Source organism: Podarcis bocagei (assembly GCF_964188305.1).
Source record: "Podarcis bocagei genome assembly, chromosome: 8".
Classification (NCBI taxonomy): domain Eukaryota; kingdom Metazoa; phylum Chordata; class Lepidosauria; order Squamata; family Lacertidae; genus Podarcis; species Podarcis bocagei.
Genome location: NC_138133.1, coordinates 26,208,559 through 26,223,923, shown reverse-complemented (window position 1 = coordinate 26,223,923; position 15,365 = coordinate 26,208,559). Strand labels below are relative to the sequence as shown.

Genomic DNA, 15,365 nt, shown 5'->3' with positions numbered 1-15,365 from the left:
TGTGGACTGTTGAATGAAGGTGCAATAGAAAGGGGGGAGGAAATAAAATAGCATACTGGCACAAGATTCCTCTTCCTGGTTTTGAGCCCCCACCCCACCCCTGACCTCCAGGAAAGCCTTTGGGGGATATAGAGGGGAAATGGGAAGGAAAATATGCATCTGTGTGTTCTTACACAATACTGGATAAAAGCCCGTAAATTTTAACACTGATTGTAAAGAAAACAACCCTCAGAGCTGTAGCTTATATAGTTTTCATTTTATTAGTAATTTCAAATTAATGTGTCAAATGCATTCACAAGAAGGAATTACTTAATGGCAGCAAAATATTGACAGTTACAATAAAGAAAAGCAGAAGTGAAAGAATAACTTCTAGGTTAACCATGTTCATCAATGTTAGTTTGTGATAAAACACATTATCACAGAGATCAAGGTGTGCTTATCCACAATCTGAACTAAAATGAATGCATCTAAAAATCTGACAATGCCCAGGCATCATGGAGCTTTCTTAGATTGGGCTTGGGGAACCTGTGGCCCTTCAGATGTTGCTGGCACTATAACTCCCATCATCCTGACCACTCAACATGCTGGTTGGCGCTTATGGGAGTTGAGAGTCCAAATCTGGAAGACCACAGGTTCCCCACCTGTCTTAGATAAACTTGCAGAGTCTTCCTGTTAACTCAGTGTTGTGGCTAGTGACAAAGCTTACTCCTTGCTTGTGTTAACAACTCACTCCAGTTGTATGGTGAATGTAGTGCGGTTTTGGGCAAATCAATCATCTGGTGTTCATTCTTTGAACCACCAGACTAATACAATAGGTAGATCATACTGACTACATGGTTAGAAGCACATCTTAGGAATGCGTCATTGCATTGTTATTTAATATTCCATAGAACTCGGCATAAGCAAACACACAAAAACTTTAATAAGCTCGTTATTCATCAAACGTCAAAAATGAATGGTAAAAAGTGTTATCTTAAACCACTGCTTCACTTTCTGATGCACAAGTTCATTACTGTTTGTCAATCTCACAAAGATATCAGCCTTCTGTATTTTCATAGTCTGATCTGCCTCCTGAGCAAACTTCATTCCATGCAAATTTTTCTCAGAAATTTTCTGCCACTTACCCTACACAGGAAGGGAAACACATGATTAGCAAAGGCAGAAATCAGTATCAGATATATCAAAGTCATTTCAAAATAACCTTGTGTGTCATAGCAACCTACACTGCAGCACAAGGATAAATAGAACTAGAAGATATTCTTAAAATACATTTCCAAACTGATGCAACGGATACAGTAAATATACTGTAAAAAGCAGTATATTTAATTCTTACTTGACTGACCTGTGGCTTAAGTATATCCTCATTTTTCAGTCTGTTTGTTTTTTAAGTTTGGTCTAGTATCCGTCAGAAAGCCACTCCACTTAAAAGTCTAAATTGAATTGCTGAGAGAAGCAAAGCTAAGTCCTATGATCTCCCACTACAATGTGAACTGAGTTATAAAAAAACTGGTCTACACCTCCAGAATCTCTGCTGGCTCTTCAGGTATACACCCACACAGCCATCCTCTGCAAAAGGTCTGACTCTTCTTAACACTTTGAGACATCCAAAGTAAGATTGATATTTTGCAGCCAAAGAATATATAATGCATGCCCTGGGATAAATGAATGTTGCAGTATGCTGATACCTGCTTGCAAAAATTTAAATAGTATGTCCGTGAGCTTATCACTAGGGCTCCTTTGGCAGGAAGGGTGGAATAAAAATGTAATAAATAAAATTTACCATCAAATGTGCTTGACTCTTGCCTACAGTATTATTATGTTTATTTAACCATGCCTACCTCAAGTTTATCACAACAAAATCACATCACCCAAAAGATGAAACAGACACGTTTTACATAAAAACACCACAACGGTACTATGCTAAGAACTGCCAGAATGGCAAAAGTGTAAATGAAGTCTATATATATCTCAGTGCTGTGAACAGGGAGAAAAAAAACTAGACATAACTAAATGAATGTTTTTCATATCTTTTATAGAACAGAAACCTTTGTTCATGTCTTCTGGTTTCCATCATCTTCATTTGAGCGGCACCTATAACACAAAGAACAAGTAAACAAGCAACTTTGTTTTTCTTAGGAACTGTTTACAAATCCTGTTGCCATAAGGTTGGTGGTAGCTGCTACAGGAGTTGACATGACCAACTCTTTTCATTACTTGTAAACGGGGGGCAAGGAACAATGGTGGAGGCAATAGAATTTTACGACAATCTGGGTCAGAATGCCACCTGGCGTGCAAGATAGCCTGGCGGTGTCTCCAAAGCAGTGTGCGCCACACTGCTCCGTGCAAATAACTATCAAGTAATCTACTTCTTCATTTCAGTGAGAGTGAAAGCTGCATTCTGTCTCCTGCACAAACAAGAAGTATTTTAAGTAAGCTGACAGAGAAACAGATTTGCTATTTTTAAAGTAACTTTAACCGGAGAAGAAAAAGGGTAGAGGGTCAAGACAGGCAGGTTAACATCACTTGCCTCCTTTGCAGTGTGCTATTTTAAAATGGGTAGGGGGGGATAGATCACCCCTTAGGCAAGCAGCGTGACTGATTGTACTAAATGCGCACAACTGGATGCAATTATCTGCCTAAATGGATTTTCAAAAATCCTATTTACAGAATTTCATGATTTGGGGTGTTTTTGTACACCTGTGCAACATACATGAAATACATACAAATAAGATAATACGTGGATCGGTTTTTTAATGCAAGAATCGGATTGGTAAACGTTAATCCACTGAGTTTGGTACCTTCATGTTGAACAAGGAGCTATTGTTTAAGTTGTTGCTAAATGTTTATCTACACATGCTGTCAGAAATAACCTTGTTAGGAAGGTGAAGTTGGTGTCTCAGCAAACCAGACCCCCTGGAGTAGGCGTTGAGTGGCCTGTGACTTGCTTTCCTTGTCTCTCTCAGCACCATCAAAAAGGAAAAGTAAGAAAAACAGCACAAACATTAGTTAAAACCTGATTCGAATCCAACAACCTACAGGAATAAATTTACAATGAAAGTAGATAGTATCTGTAGGGTGCAGGGGGTAGTATCTAAACTGAAATGTGGATAATTAAGAATCTAATCTCTCTTTCAATGGGCCACATCTTTTATTAACTGCTTTAATTAACGGACTATCAAAAACGAAAGATTCCTCTGATGCGATTACCTGAGTCGGCAACACTGGAGACAAAATCTTTTAAAAATGGCTACCAATGCCTTGTTCACAAAAGACTTTATTATCTAATGATGCATACTGAAAACATACAGAAATCTGCATGGTCCACTTTACATGCAGCAGAACAATCTTCACTTTACAATAAGTGAATGTCAACTGTTTTATGCAAGAGACAACACTTTAAAGTCACATTTCTTAAAGAAAGCTTCATTTACAAAAGAAATAAAAGGTAAAGAAGCAATTACCGCTTTTAAAAAGCAGCTGCTTTGTTCAAGAGTGGAAGGTTTATGCCTGTATTGAAAGACAACATGATCACAAATAATGAAAACAATGAACAAATGAAAAACACCTTTAGCATAAAGCAGTACACTTTCAAATGACATACAAGTAGCTAAAAAATCTTTATTATGGTGTTCTCTATCTGGCCATGAAATAAGGACTTTTGGAATTGGAGCTCCGCATTTGTCGTTAGGAAATGAAAACTTCTCTAAGTATTGGCTCTGTGCCATAGTGAACTAACTGCATTTAACAAAATGTATAAAGTCTATATATATAGCAAGTTGATTTTTTAAAAGTGAAAGTAATAAACAGTACACTGAAGGCGCTCTCTCCATCAAGTGCACACTCCCCAATTTTTTTTTCTCTGAATGTGATGATCAAACAGAAGTTGGAATTATGCCACAGTTGTAATGCCAGAAAACAAAAAAACAAGATCATTTATATAAAAACATGCAGGGAATTCCGCTACAAAGCTATTGACCCTCATTTGCCAGTTGCTCCAGTACAATTAACATCTTAAACGTCAGTGATGTTGATGGTTTAGCTTACCTTCAGTGTACTGAAAGTTGTACGCAACCTGCTTTAAAAGAGGAGACCATCCCTGCGGGCAGGCTCCAGAAGGAATAGACCCCCTTCGGCACTGACTACACCAAGGGCATGCTGCTGTGGCCTGCACGCACACACCTAGGAAAATGCAATATAAACAGCATTTATGCTGGCCATTTTTCAGAGACCAAAATGAAGCCAAATCTGCTAAAAACCAAAATCAACCACCCAGTCTTACTGATATTTTAAGAGATGCTTTGTTGCATTTAGTTAGGGTGAGAGAGAGGGAGCATATGTGTGTGTGTTTTTATATATATATATATATTATATATATACGTGTTTGGGAACTGCAGCCATATACGCTAGCATTGTATTTCTGTGCAGTCTTGGCAATAAAACAGTTCTACAGTGAAAAAATCTTCACGTGAGAGACAAACAGAGTTACTCTAACATTTCTAAAAGAAATATCCGCCTTGGTGTTAATTCAAATATATCATTCTTCCTCAACTTTGCAGGGTAATTATTTATATGCTATATGTACATTTATAAATTGCTGTGAAATTGCATCAGTCTTTGTATATTAACTAGTCAAACCCTTTGAACATCTTCGCTGGATTTAAATTTTCTCCTGGATGAAGGCATGCTGTAGAGCCTGGTTGATACTAATCCGTTTAGCTGGGTCTAACATGAGGATCTGGTCCAACAAGTCTTTCAGCTGGTGAACCTTTTTGCGCTGATCTTCAGGGAGGCGTTGGCACCCAATTAAATCTGCCAGCAGGTCCTTTGTTGGATTAATGGTGCTCATGACAGTTACTTTTTCCTACAAAGATAAGGGCATCCAGCACTTAATATCTGAGGCAGCAATAAAGCCATAGAAATAGTATATGGACATTCCAATTTATGGCGGTACTTTGTTATTTTAAATGGGGCATATTACATTCAACAGCTAAATGGAGTTTCTTATTTCATGGACTGCAGAAGGCTGGATCATGCTAGGTGAAAAGTGCTAGCATTTTCATGGAAATGGAGAAAAGACTAGTAACTTTAATCGGATTCTAAGTAAACATCTTTGCATGTGCCCTAGTTTAGCCGCCCTCCCAACCAGCTAAAAGCTGATTATTGCTGTGCTGTGAAAATCTCTTCTCTGAAGTCCTTCACAGCACCCAATCACTATTCCGTGTGATCACAGCCAAGGTGAGGAGAGCCACACCTCTTAGCTATGCCTGTGAACAGCACTGTAAATGGGTGAGCATCCATCATTTGCTGCACTTACTTGAGCTTCTCTTTCCCTACTCCCCACCTTCCTCAACCACCACTAACTTAAGCCCCTCTCGTGCCAAATCAACGCTGCAGAACTGAGGCTGAAAGCAGAGCTACTCAGTGCACAGACTCAACAGTTCACAATTTAACATTAATGTACACTGCAATCATGACAGTTGTCCCCTATCTTACCTTAACAAGGTAGATCTTTTAGACTAGAAAATTGGGGTTCACCTTGGGGAAATAAAGAGAATGTACCCTCCAAATAGGAGCTTTCTGTGTATTCTGTACTGCGTGGACTGTTTTCTCAAAACTAAAGAAGGATGAAAGTATTTCAACCTTCACTGCAAATCTGCAATTAGTGAATAGTTTGGGTATTCCACTGAACCAATTCAGCTGCTATTGTATAAAATCTTCATGTATTTGTTCATGTGGGATTCTCTATGCTAATACGTTTGCTGCCAGTTTGAAGAATATGCTGTATATGGTTACTGATCTCTCCCAAGCTTGGTGTATGTCAATGAGTTTTAAAACAAGCCCTTCATACAAAAAGTTGCAAAATTTATATAAGAACCATATTCACCAAATTCTAATTTAAACCTTTAAAAAAGGCATGAGAAATTTCCAAACAGAACATCACATTTTACTTAGTGTAGTTCAGACTTACCCTTTCTGTTACTTTATCTACCTCTATGTACATAAAGTTGAGATTTTGATCGAAGTGTTGATCTTTGAAGACTCCTTTTCGGATCATCTGAAAATAGATAGCAAATGGAAAGTATTAAAAAGTCCACAAGTATAAATCAGGAAAGCAATAATCTCAAAGAGAAAGGCTTATTTCAACTATGTAGGCAAACTGAAAAATAAAGTGCACTTTATTTTACGCAGATCTCAGAAGTTTAGGGCATATGAAATCTTCAACTGATAAAAAGGTAGCATCTTAAATTAGGCCTCTACACATTTAACTCCAGAAAACTAAGACAAGCCTACATCAAAAGCCTCACGTTACTTCCAGAAAACATCAAGGGTCATTACGTTCTATTTCTTCAGATCACTGCAGAAAGAGAGAAAAATCTACAATAAAAAATGAGATGTCTTTTTCATTTGCATCAACGATAGACTGTTGTATCCCATGCTATCAGCGTGTGAGTGGAATGCATTTGTGCTCACACAAGAAGACTACATCTTCCTCTCTTCCCACCTGCAGCCCTCTGCATATCCTCAAAGTCTTCTCTAGAGGGTAGCATAAAGGGAGCTGCAGCGGGGAGGAAAGAAAGGTGAAAAGCTGTTCTGCAAGCAGGAGTCCTCTCATGCAATGGTGAGTTTAAACCCACAGACTCTAGTTACTGGGAAGTTCCACTAGAATTAAGTTTTAATAGCATATTGGCCCCTTTCAGAAAGAATATCCGCAGGCTGTAAACCATAGTTTAGGGACAGGGTGAACAAGTTTGGATGTTACAAGATTCCTACAAGATCAGGGAAAATTCTACAGTGTTATTCATCTTTACAAGCAATTTATTTCTTTACCTTGTTTGGCATCTTTCCTTTGAGGTCCATAGCAAGTTTCAACATATGATTGTTGGTTTTCCCAGGAAACAATATTTTTCCTGTGTAAAGTTCATATAATGTACAGCCTACAGACCACATATCTATACCGTAGTCATAGATTTTGCCTATAACTGAAGGAGAACAGTTGTAAAATTAAAACCATTAATCGTACAAAATGGCACACTCAAGTAAAGGTCACTCACTTTTCTAGGATCAGCCAGCCACAAAAAGAACAGAATAAATGAGTTGCAGTATCTATGATATTTCTCCCGTGCCACTCGGCTCGTAAAAATGGGTATACTATTAAAACATCATTGCCATCATATCCTTTTCTAAACTTCAAAATTCATCCATCCATCAGTGATGCTCCACACCAGCCTTAATTTCTTTCAGATCAAGAGTGTCAGATGGGAGGTGAAAAGAGATTGGGTGAAAAAGTTTGTAGAACAGATATTTTATGGTGTAGAAGTAGATAATACAGTACAATATACTACAGAAGCTTCCGTTCCCAATCTGATCATCTGTTATGCAGAGGGAAGAGAATGTCAGAGGCAAGAGTGTGGAAGGAACAAAGAACGAAGTGGCTTAGGCAAGGAGATGGGGAGATAATATCAACCAAGTGAAAGGAAAATGGAGAAGCAGCAACTAGGGAACCTTGAAAAAGGAGGAGTGGCAAAAGACATTGGTGAAGGAGGGAGGAGGGGACCCAGTAAGGGAGAACTTGATAAACCAAAAGCCAAGCAAACTTTAGATGGAGTTTGTTCTCCTTTTCACACTAGCCTGCCACACCCATGCTAGTTGGTTGATTGATAACTATAAAAATGTAAGACCGCATCAAGAAATTTTGCCATGTATAAAATTCAATTTTTGCAGTCCTTCTTCATAAATGTGCAAGTTAAAATCAACATTAACTGCAGAATTCGAATGTAAGCAAGAATATCTCAAGAGTAGATTAACTTACTAATTTCAGGAGCACGATAAAATCGGCTGACAAGATACGGTGTGATGTCATTATCCGCAACATGTGAAGCCGACCCGAAATCACAAAGTTTTAGAATAGTTTTAGATTCGTTCACCTTAAAAAAAGCAACAAGAATTGTACTTAATGAAGAAAGTAGCAAATGACACTGATTGTGCAAACTAACCGCCAACCTTAAAGAAGTTCAGCATATGTATTTAGCACATATTAATACTGATTTTGTTTAAAAGCAGGATAGAGTTCAAAAGCAAGGTGAATCTGAACGCTGTGTGTTGGGAACCAATGGAAAGTGCTGTGACTTCATGCTCTGCTATGGGCTTCCTGGAAGCATCTGATGGGGCCGCTGTAAGCAATAGGATGCCATGACTAAACAGCCCCACAGTCTGATCCAGAAGCTTTATTTTGTTCTTGGCATCTTTTAAAAAACATATATGTAAAAAAAAAACTGTCTGAAAGAATGTGTAACTTCTAGAGATGCCATATTTTAAAAGGAATTTACTCGGCAGTTAATACTGGCATCTGTTGAGAAAAATTGGAATTTTTTCACCTGATCGTCATGAAGAAGAAACATGTGAAATGAATTTGTATTTCACCTCACAGACAAAGTTTGCACTTGAATTATTTTGCCCAGCATCCAATCTATGTTTTGTGGTTGTCAACAGCAACCCATTCCAATAAAGATTCTATATAGCTAACTTCCCAGCAGCCCATACCCAAATATTTTCAAAAACTGTTTGGTACAATGTTTGCACAGAGTGGGTTACTGTCCTTATTCCATGCATCCTTGTAACTGTATACATGACTAAACTGTTCCTTTTTATGCAAAAAAACCCAAAACCTGCTGGAACTGTCAGGGGGTTGGAGTTAAGTGTGCCTACTGATACAAAGGCAGTTATGCCAGTGATGCATTTTCTGTGGAATGCTAATTTATCATGTAGGTGCACAAGTAGGTTATGAGAATAATTCCAAATTATACATTAAAATGCTAGCTAGCGTATTACAATTAGTAATGACCGAATATTAGAATTCAAACGTTGCCAGTAAACTACTGAAACTTAAAATGACAAGTAGACTGCTCCTACAATAATAATAACAATAATATTATTATTTATATCCCGCCCATTTGGCCGGGTTTCCCCAGCCACTCTACAAGTAATGTGACGGCTGTTTGAGAGAGTGGTTGCGGCACCAGCAAGGAATCTCTCTGTATAATAGGAGCAATCCATACGGTGAGAGAGCTCTATATGTTACAGTTGACCTAGGGAGGGTCACTCCACAGGGGTGGTTCGCCATAAATACCAGTCCTAAGCTACGACACATCTTTAGTTTGGAATGCAAGCTTGATTAAATTTGCTCTTATTTGTTATATTACTATACTAAATTGGGTTGGATCTGATTCATAGAAATTGCTTCTTCCCTTTGGGGGAAGACTTGTGGGACACCAGAGGAGGTAGCCATGATCAGGCAGTTGGGGAGAAATCAACCAGTCACTGATATTTTTCAGCATAAAATCCATGAGAGAGAGAGAGAGAGAGAGAGAATATGAATTAAATCTCATAGAAATTGACACAGTGTAAACAGGGTATTGTATTTTCTTTTCCCAAAACTATCTGCAGGGTTGTAACAAAATATTACTTACTAAAATATTGTCTGGTTTGATATCAGCATGCAAGATGTTGCATCTTTTAAGAAGTTTTAATGCTAGGAACAGCTGCTGACTATATGATCGCACTGCCTTTATATGGAGGCCAACATCTTTTCCATACTTCTTCAGCACCTCTCGTAAGTTCATACTAAATTGAAAAGAGACACACAACAGATGGGGATAGTAGTAGGTGGAAGAAACATAATGTCAAACACATTAAAAATAGAAATACATAGTAATTCAATGTACAGGAAGTTTATAGAAGTCAATCTGTAATAAAATTGTTTAAACAACATTAACTTTATTTATTATTTGTAAAACTATTTTTATAACACTGTATCATATAAATGTATCACAGATAACAATATAAATCTTTTTTATACCCCACCATTTCAGCCCATAAATTACTTGCAATGGACCACCGAAAAGGGTGTACTGTACTTAGCAACAGCATTTGTCTGAAAATCTATTAGCTGAACATCAGGTGGCAGATGGCGAGTTGCATCTATATAAATCATTGTGCACATGGAACAACTGAAACGTGTGCAGTGGAACTTCTCACTTCTCCTTCCTCTCCCTTGCACACCCCCAGATCTGCTCTGGAGGGATCCCCAACTCTTCAGAGCTGATTTGGGGGTTGTGAGGAAGGGAAGGGGAGAGGGGGGATGCTCCATTGCACTCGTTGAAGTTGTTCCAGGCATGCAATGATTTAGTTACAAATAACTCTGAGAAAACTTATTTGTATTTATAACTGAATAGAGCTATTTCTTAGTACCTTCAGAGATTGATTTTCTAACACACACATGAAGTAACAGGACAGACCCTTGATTTCCAGGACAGAAATGACCCACCCTACATGAAAAGAATGCTTCTGTTTTGGCTACAGAATTAAAAGATTGTTAACGTCTTCTATCAGAAAACACTACCCCTACTTTTAAATCTCCCAATTCCATGTACACATGGAATTAAAAATAACCCATGTGTGTATAAACAATTTTTTAGCTTATGTTTTAATGACTGAATTGTCAGTTTGCATTTCTTAGTACAGGAAGTATTGATCTGATGTGTAGAGATCTTTCCTGTTCTGCTTCTTATTTCAAGAAGGTTCTCTGTGTGAAAGGTTTCTGTTGTTTGGGTTATACCTTCTGGGAAGCTGAATACAGTAAGTTTAAACTGGTTCTCATGCTGACTATTACAGTCAGGCCAGGAGGAGCCTGGGTTACTCACTTTCTCTTTCTGTCTCTTTGTTCTGTTTCTGTATGCTATAGTGTTAAGATTTAGTCTTATTATAAATACTTGTAAATTTTCTTGTAAGCGCTGCAGCTGGATTTTTATGGACTGTGCCAATCCTGAATGAATTGGATTTGTGACCATTATGCTCATTTGCCTTCAATAGCAAGTCAAGCTCTGCTGGATAAAGTACAATTGCCTCTGGTCTATTTTTGGGAACTCTGCTACGTGTTTAAGTTTTTTCCTCCCCAGAAGAAGCTGGGGTGACATAAATATTGTTCTGTGGCTTTCTAATTTTAATGCCAGGATAATTCTATAGTTTTGGAACCTCCTCCTCGACACTATTCTGCTTTAATAGTCACCGTCTCTGATGGGACGAATTGCAACTTGACGTGTCAGGTCATTCTGCATATTTCTTTTTCAAATATCCTATTCCAGAATATCCTGTTATATGCTGAGGAAGAACTACTTCTGAAATTTTCATATAAGGTTTAGTTTAAGAAGATGAACAGGGCAATAAGATAAACAGTCTAAACAGAATTATTTTAAACCTTACCTGAGTGGTTCAAATACTAAACAAAGGTGCTGCTTGTGATAAAAATGCCGGAACAATCGCAGGCAATGGAACTTGTCATCAGGATCTGCATCATTGAGTTTTTTCAAGAATTCCAATTCTTTTAAACCAGTTTTTTGCCTGAAATTAAATCCATTTATTATAATATACATCACACAGACACCATTTAAAATGCAGAGGTTTAAATGATATAAAGAAATATATAAAGAAGCAACAGTAACAATATTACAAGGATCAATGTAATCTGAACTTAGGGGTTGCCACTACCAGAAGACATATAATGCTCTCTGGAGACTAGGCAGACAAGGCAGCCATAAGGATGAGAGCAGAAGGACCTTATCTGATATGAGAAACTTCTGGTTTGCAACTGTGACTGAATACATGCAAGACTGAAGCTTGCAAAGATTAGGCAAGAAGATAGAGAACATCCTGTTATGGGAACTTTGGGGAAGGAGGAGGTAATATGGGCTATTATAATCCCTAGAACAGGCAGAAGCAAACTCGGCCCTTCAGATGTTTTGGGACTACAGTTCCCATCATTCCTGACCAGTGGTCCTGTTAGCTAGGGATTATGGGAGTTGTAGGCCAAAAAACATTTGGAGGGCCGAGGTTGCCTGTGCCTGCCCTAGAATATTGTTCTTCAATCTAGGTCCCCAGATGTTGTTGGACTACAACACCCACCCCCCAAGCCACCTTATGCAATGGCCAAGGATGATGGGAGTTGTAGTCCAACATCTGGGGACCCAATGTTGAAGAACACAGACCTAAAAAGGGATAGGGTGGAACTTGTTGATAGCCCAGAAAGTGAGTACGTAACAGAAAATTGGAAGCACAATTGCCCTGGTATGCATCAGAGTCTGGCATCATTTCTGCCTTCCTAGGGTCTGTTTGTTCATCTACCCAACTCTTTCAGAATTAGGAAGTCCCCATGAGGCTTCTTCAAGTATCATACAAACGTACAGATATGGTGGGGAAATACATAGCACTTGAATTTTACAGACATCAAAATGTTATGGTTAATTCACTGGGACAGCTTAAATGTCTCTTCAAATCTGCTCCAGAGGGTTGGAGTAGTTTTCAAAGAACAAAGGAGGTGGCATGGGGGCTGGAGAAAGGAGTGGAGGGAGACTGTCAAGTCTCACCTCCATTTCTGTTCTGTGGACAGAAGGCTTCACTAGATCAATAAACTGTCTTCCAGCAGATGAACACCAACTCTTTACAGTTAGTCGCTCAACTACTGAAACCAGCAGCTACAAATTAGTAGTTTACAAATAACAGGATTCTATATATTTACAAAACATGCTACATAACAGTCTTCCTGAATATTGTGCAAATCTTCAATCGCTGTTCATGCATCTCTGCAAAACTTGTAGGGCCACTACTGTTTTAGTTCATTTTATCTTGAGATGTAATTATTTTTTTACTTACATAAGCTCATTGTTCCTAATGATTTTGACAGCCACTTCTTGGTTTGCTCTTGCCATATCTCTGGCCCTCACCACATTACTGAAAACTCCTTGGCCAGTGTACCCATATACATTGTAGCGTTTATCTAGAACTTCACCTATGTTAACACCTAAGGAAAAGAAAAAAGATGTTGTTAAATGCATTTTCAGTGCCAATCTGTCAATCTATCAAGGAGGATATACCTGTACAGAAATGCATATAGGGTGTAGTCATAATAGCAATTTCTATTAAGGGTCACTGCCTGCTTTAACATAATTCCTCTGTCTTTGTTCTGGATAGAAATGCAAATATTGTGTTTGAATGAGAAATCCTCCCAACTGGATAAGACAAAACATGTTGACAACTAGCTTGCTTCTTACCTTCTACAGTGAAGGGATGGTGGAGCCCTAGACTCACTCCTGATCTCAAGTCAGTTAGAACCAGAGTAACACCTAAATAGGTTTTCTATGAATACATAATGCTACTCCCTGACTTCTTTCCACTCAGTTTAATGATGCCATGTTTGGGAAAAGAGGAAGGATACAAAGTATTTCCTCCCAAAATACCCACGTTACAATTTATGATCCAAAGAACCATGCACCCCATTTTGATATTTTCAATGAGCAGTCAACACAGAATCCCTGAAGTACTATGAGAGTTTAAAGAACATGAGGATTTAGCAAGGTAATTCTTTAAAGGAGAACAATGGAAGATACTATGTACAGGCAAATTTGCAAATTATAACATGCCTGTTCGAATTCAGTTGTCTAAGGGCAATGTGCTACTGCATACCAGCTGCAGGAAATCACAAGTGGGGAGAACGCTGTTGCACTAAAATTCTGCTTGTGGGTTTTCCCATTAGCCATCTGGCCAGTCAATGTGAGAACAGGATGCTGAGGTTTGTGGGTTTTCAGTTCAATCGTCTTTAAAGGACATTTGTGCAAAATACCCAAACAGCATTTTAAATATGTAAAAGTAAGCGTGTGAATGGTCTCCATCTTCTGTGTGAACCACTGCCAGCAATTCCTTGTCACAGCAGGGAAGAGCTGGAAGGTTCACACTTTTTACACAAATGTGTCCTCCCCCCCCCCCCCAAGCAATGCAAACAGGGTGACTGGTGAAAACCAAGCTAGGGTGCCTATTGGCACCAGAGCAAAGTCAGCTTTCTGGCCAATTAGTTTCAACTTCTCAAGTTCTCTATGCCTCACCCAAATCAAGTACCAAGACATTTATTTTCAGGGATTTTGAACAATATTAACTTGTTTTCCCACATGAGAAAACTAAAAGAGAACCCATTTTCCTGTGGATATTTTGTAGTTGTGTATGCAATATTCTTGAAGGAGATTCAGTGAAGTGTTTGCATTCTGAGTCCAAATAAAGCTGGAACTTATTTTCCAAGCCATTATTCTGGTTTCCATTGAATGGTGAATGTTGATGGTTGCTTCCAGAGAAAAACTGGGAAAATGTAAGCTAGAGTTGTGGTGTGTGTGTGTGTGTGTGTATATATATATATATATATATATATTCACTCACACATTTTCTTTGATGTTCTAAATGTGGGAGATAGCCCTGCAACATTAAAATGCCATTCTGCTGGCTTTAAACAGGATTCCTTTAATCTGCAGTTGTGCTCAGTTGATAATATATATGAGATGTACCAATCATACTTACGATAATACCCCTCTGCATCTGTCCAGTTATCCCTGAGATTGGGGTTTTCTTTGAAGTCTTTTCCAATGCCAGCAGCCCTAAGGCGTGCACTCTGAAATAAAGTAAATCTCATTTAGCTTTTTCCTTCATATTCGCCTATGAAACTACAAGAACTGTTTTAATTTATCTATTTACTGGTTGCCCAATTACATAGGCAGCTCACGAAAAGTCTTTAGAAGGCCCAATATCAAAGGGCAAAGACACTTTGTACCTCAAAGAACATACAAAACATCAATGCTAGGCATCTCTCATTAAAGTTGATGAGTGTTTATCTTACTATTTGGGCTATTTGAATTCTGCTGAGTAATTCTGGTATTATCCCTAATGCAACTGCAACAATGAAAATGGTCAAATAATCACTTTCTAGAGTTAATGGTTTAAATGATTCAGGGCAAAACCAAACACTGAATGAGGAGTCCTTTATTCACACAATGGGAGTTCCCTTCCTCTCCCTCCTCTTAAATCTGCTTTGGGGGTATTAACCTCTAGGTACATAGTGGGCTGCAGCAGGGAGGAAAGGAAGATGAACTTCTGTTGTGGAGATGGAAGTCCATTCTGCTCACTCACAGACATCATTGGATAAAACAACTGGGAATTAATCTAGTGGTCTTTTAGAAGTTTTTATATATGTTCTTTACCAAAACAGAGCAGCACTTATAAAAAGCATTTATACAAAAATTACCTACATCAAAATATGCAGCAAACATATCATCTGATTCTGTGAACATGTCAGGAGCTGTAATTTTCTTCTGAGACGAACCTTAAAATAATTCACATTCATGAATCAATGAGAAAGAATACAAGATAGCTTTAACATTTCTACAGATCATTCCATTAATATCCTGCTTTCAGAATCTTCTGGACTGAAGAGCAACGTGCAACACAATTAAAATACAGGCAGCCCTTCGTTTATGTGTGTTCAATGTGTGTGC

The 15,365-nt window shown here is 38.3% G+C and overlaps 1 protein-coding gene across 4 annotated transcripts in view; it reads right to left on the bottom strand.

The window, feature by feature from the left end:
• Positions 1-237: 237 nt before the first annotated feature.
• The window catches only part of PRP4K (pre-mRNA processing factor kinase PRP4K), a 28,759-nt gene continuing 13,631 nt past the window's right edge, over positions 238-15,365 (bottom strand). Inside the window, exons 7-18 of one of the 4 annotated variants that reach the window (XM_081206199.1) lie at positions 15,120-15,193; positions 14,395-14,485; positions 12,706-12,853; positions 11,260-11,397; positions 9,468-9,621; positions 7,811-7,925; positions 6,829-6,980; positions 5,969-6,055; positions 2,871-4,861; positions 2,046-2,091; positions 827-1,125; positions 238-645 (exon numbers count right to left, since the gene is read on the bottom strand). In XM_081206199.1, the coding sequence (XP_081062325.1) occupies positions 4,658-4,861; positions 5,969-6,055; positions 6,829-6,980; positions 7,811-7,925; positions 9,468-9,621; positions 11,260-11,397; positions 12,706-12,853; positions 14,395-14,485; positions 15,120-15,193 (1,163 nt within the window). In that variant the 3' untranslated portion in view covers positions 238-645; positions 827-1,125; positions 2,046-2,091; positions 2,871-4,657. Of the gene's footprint in view, positions 1,126-2,045; positions 2,092-2,870; positions 4,862-5,968; positions 6,056-6,828; positions 6,981-7,810; positions 7,926-9,467; positions 9,622-11,259; positions 11,398-12,705; positions 12,854-14,394; positions 14,486-15,119; positions 15,194-15,365 lie in introns of all 4 variants that reach the window. The other 3 variants (XM_081206197.1, XM_081206198.1, XM_081206196.1) reach the window with 3 other exon arrangements.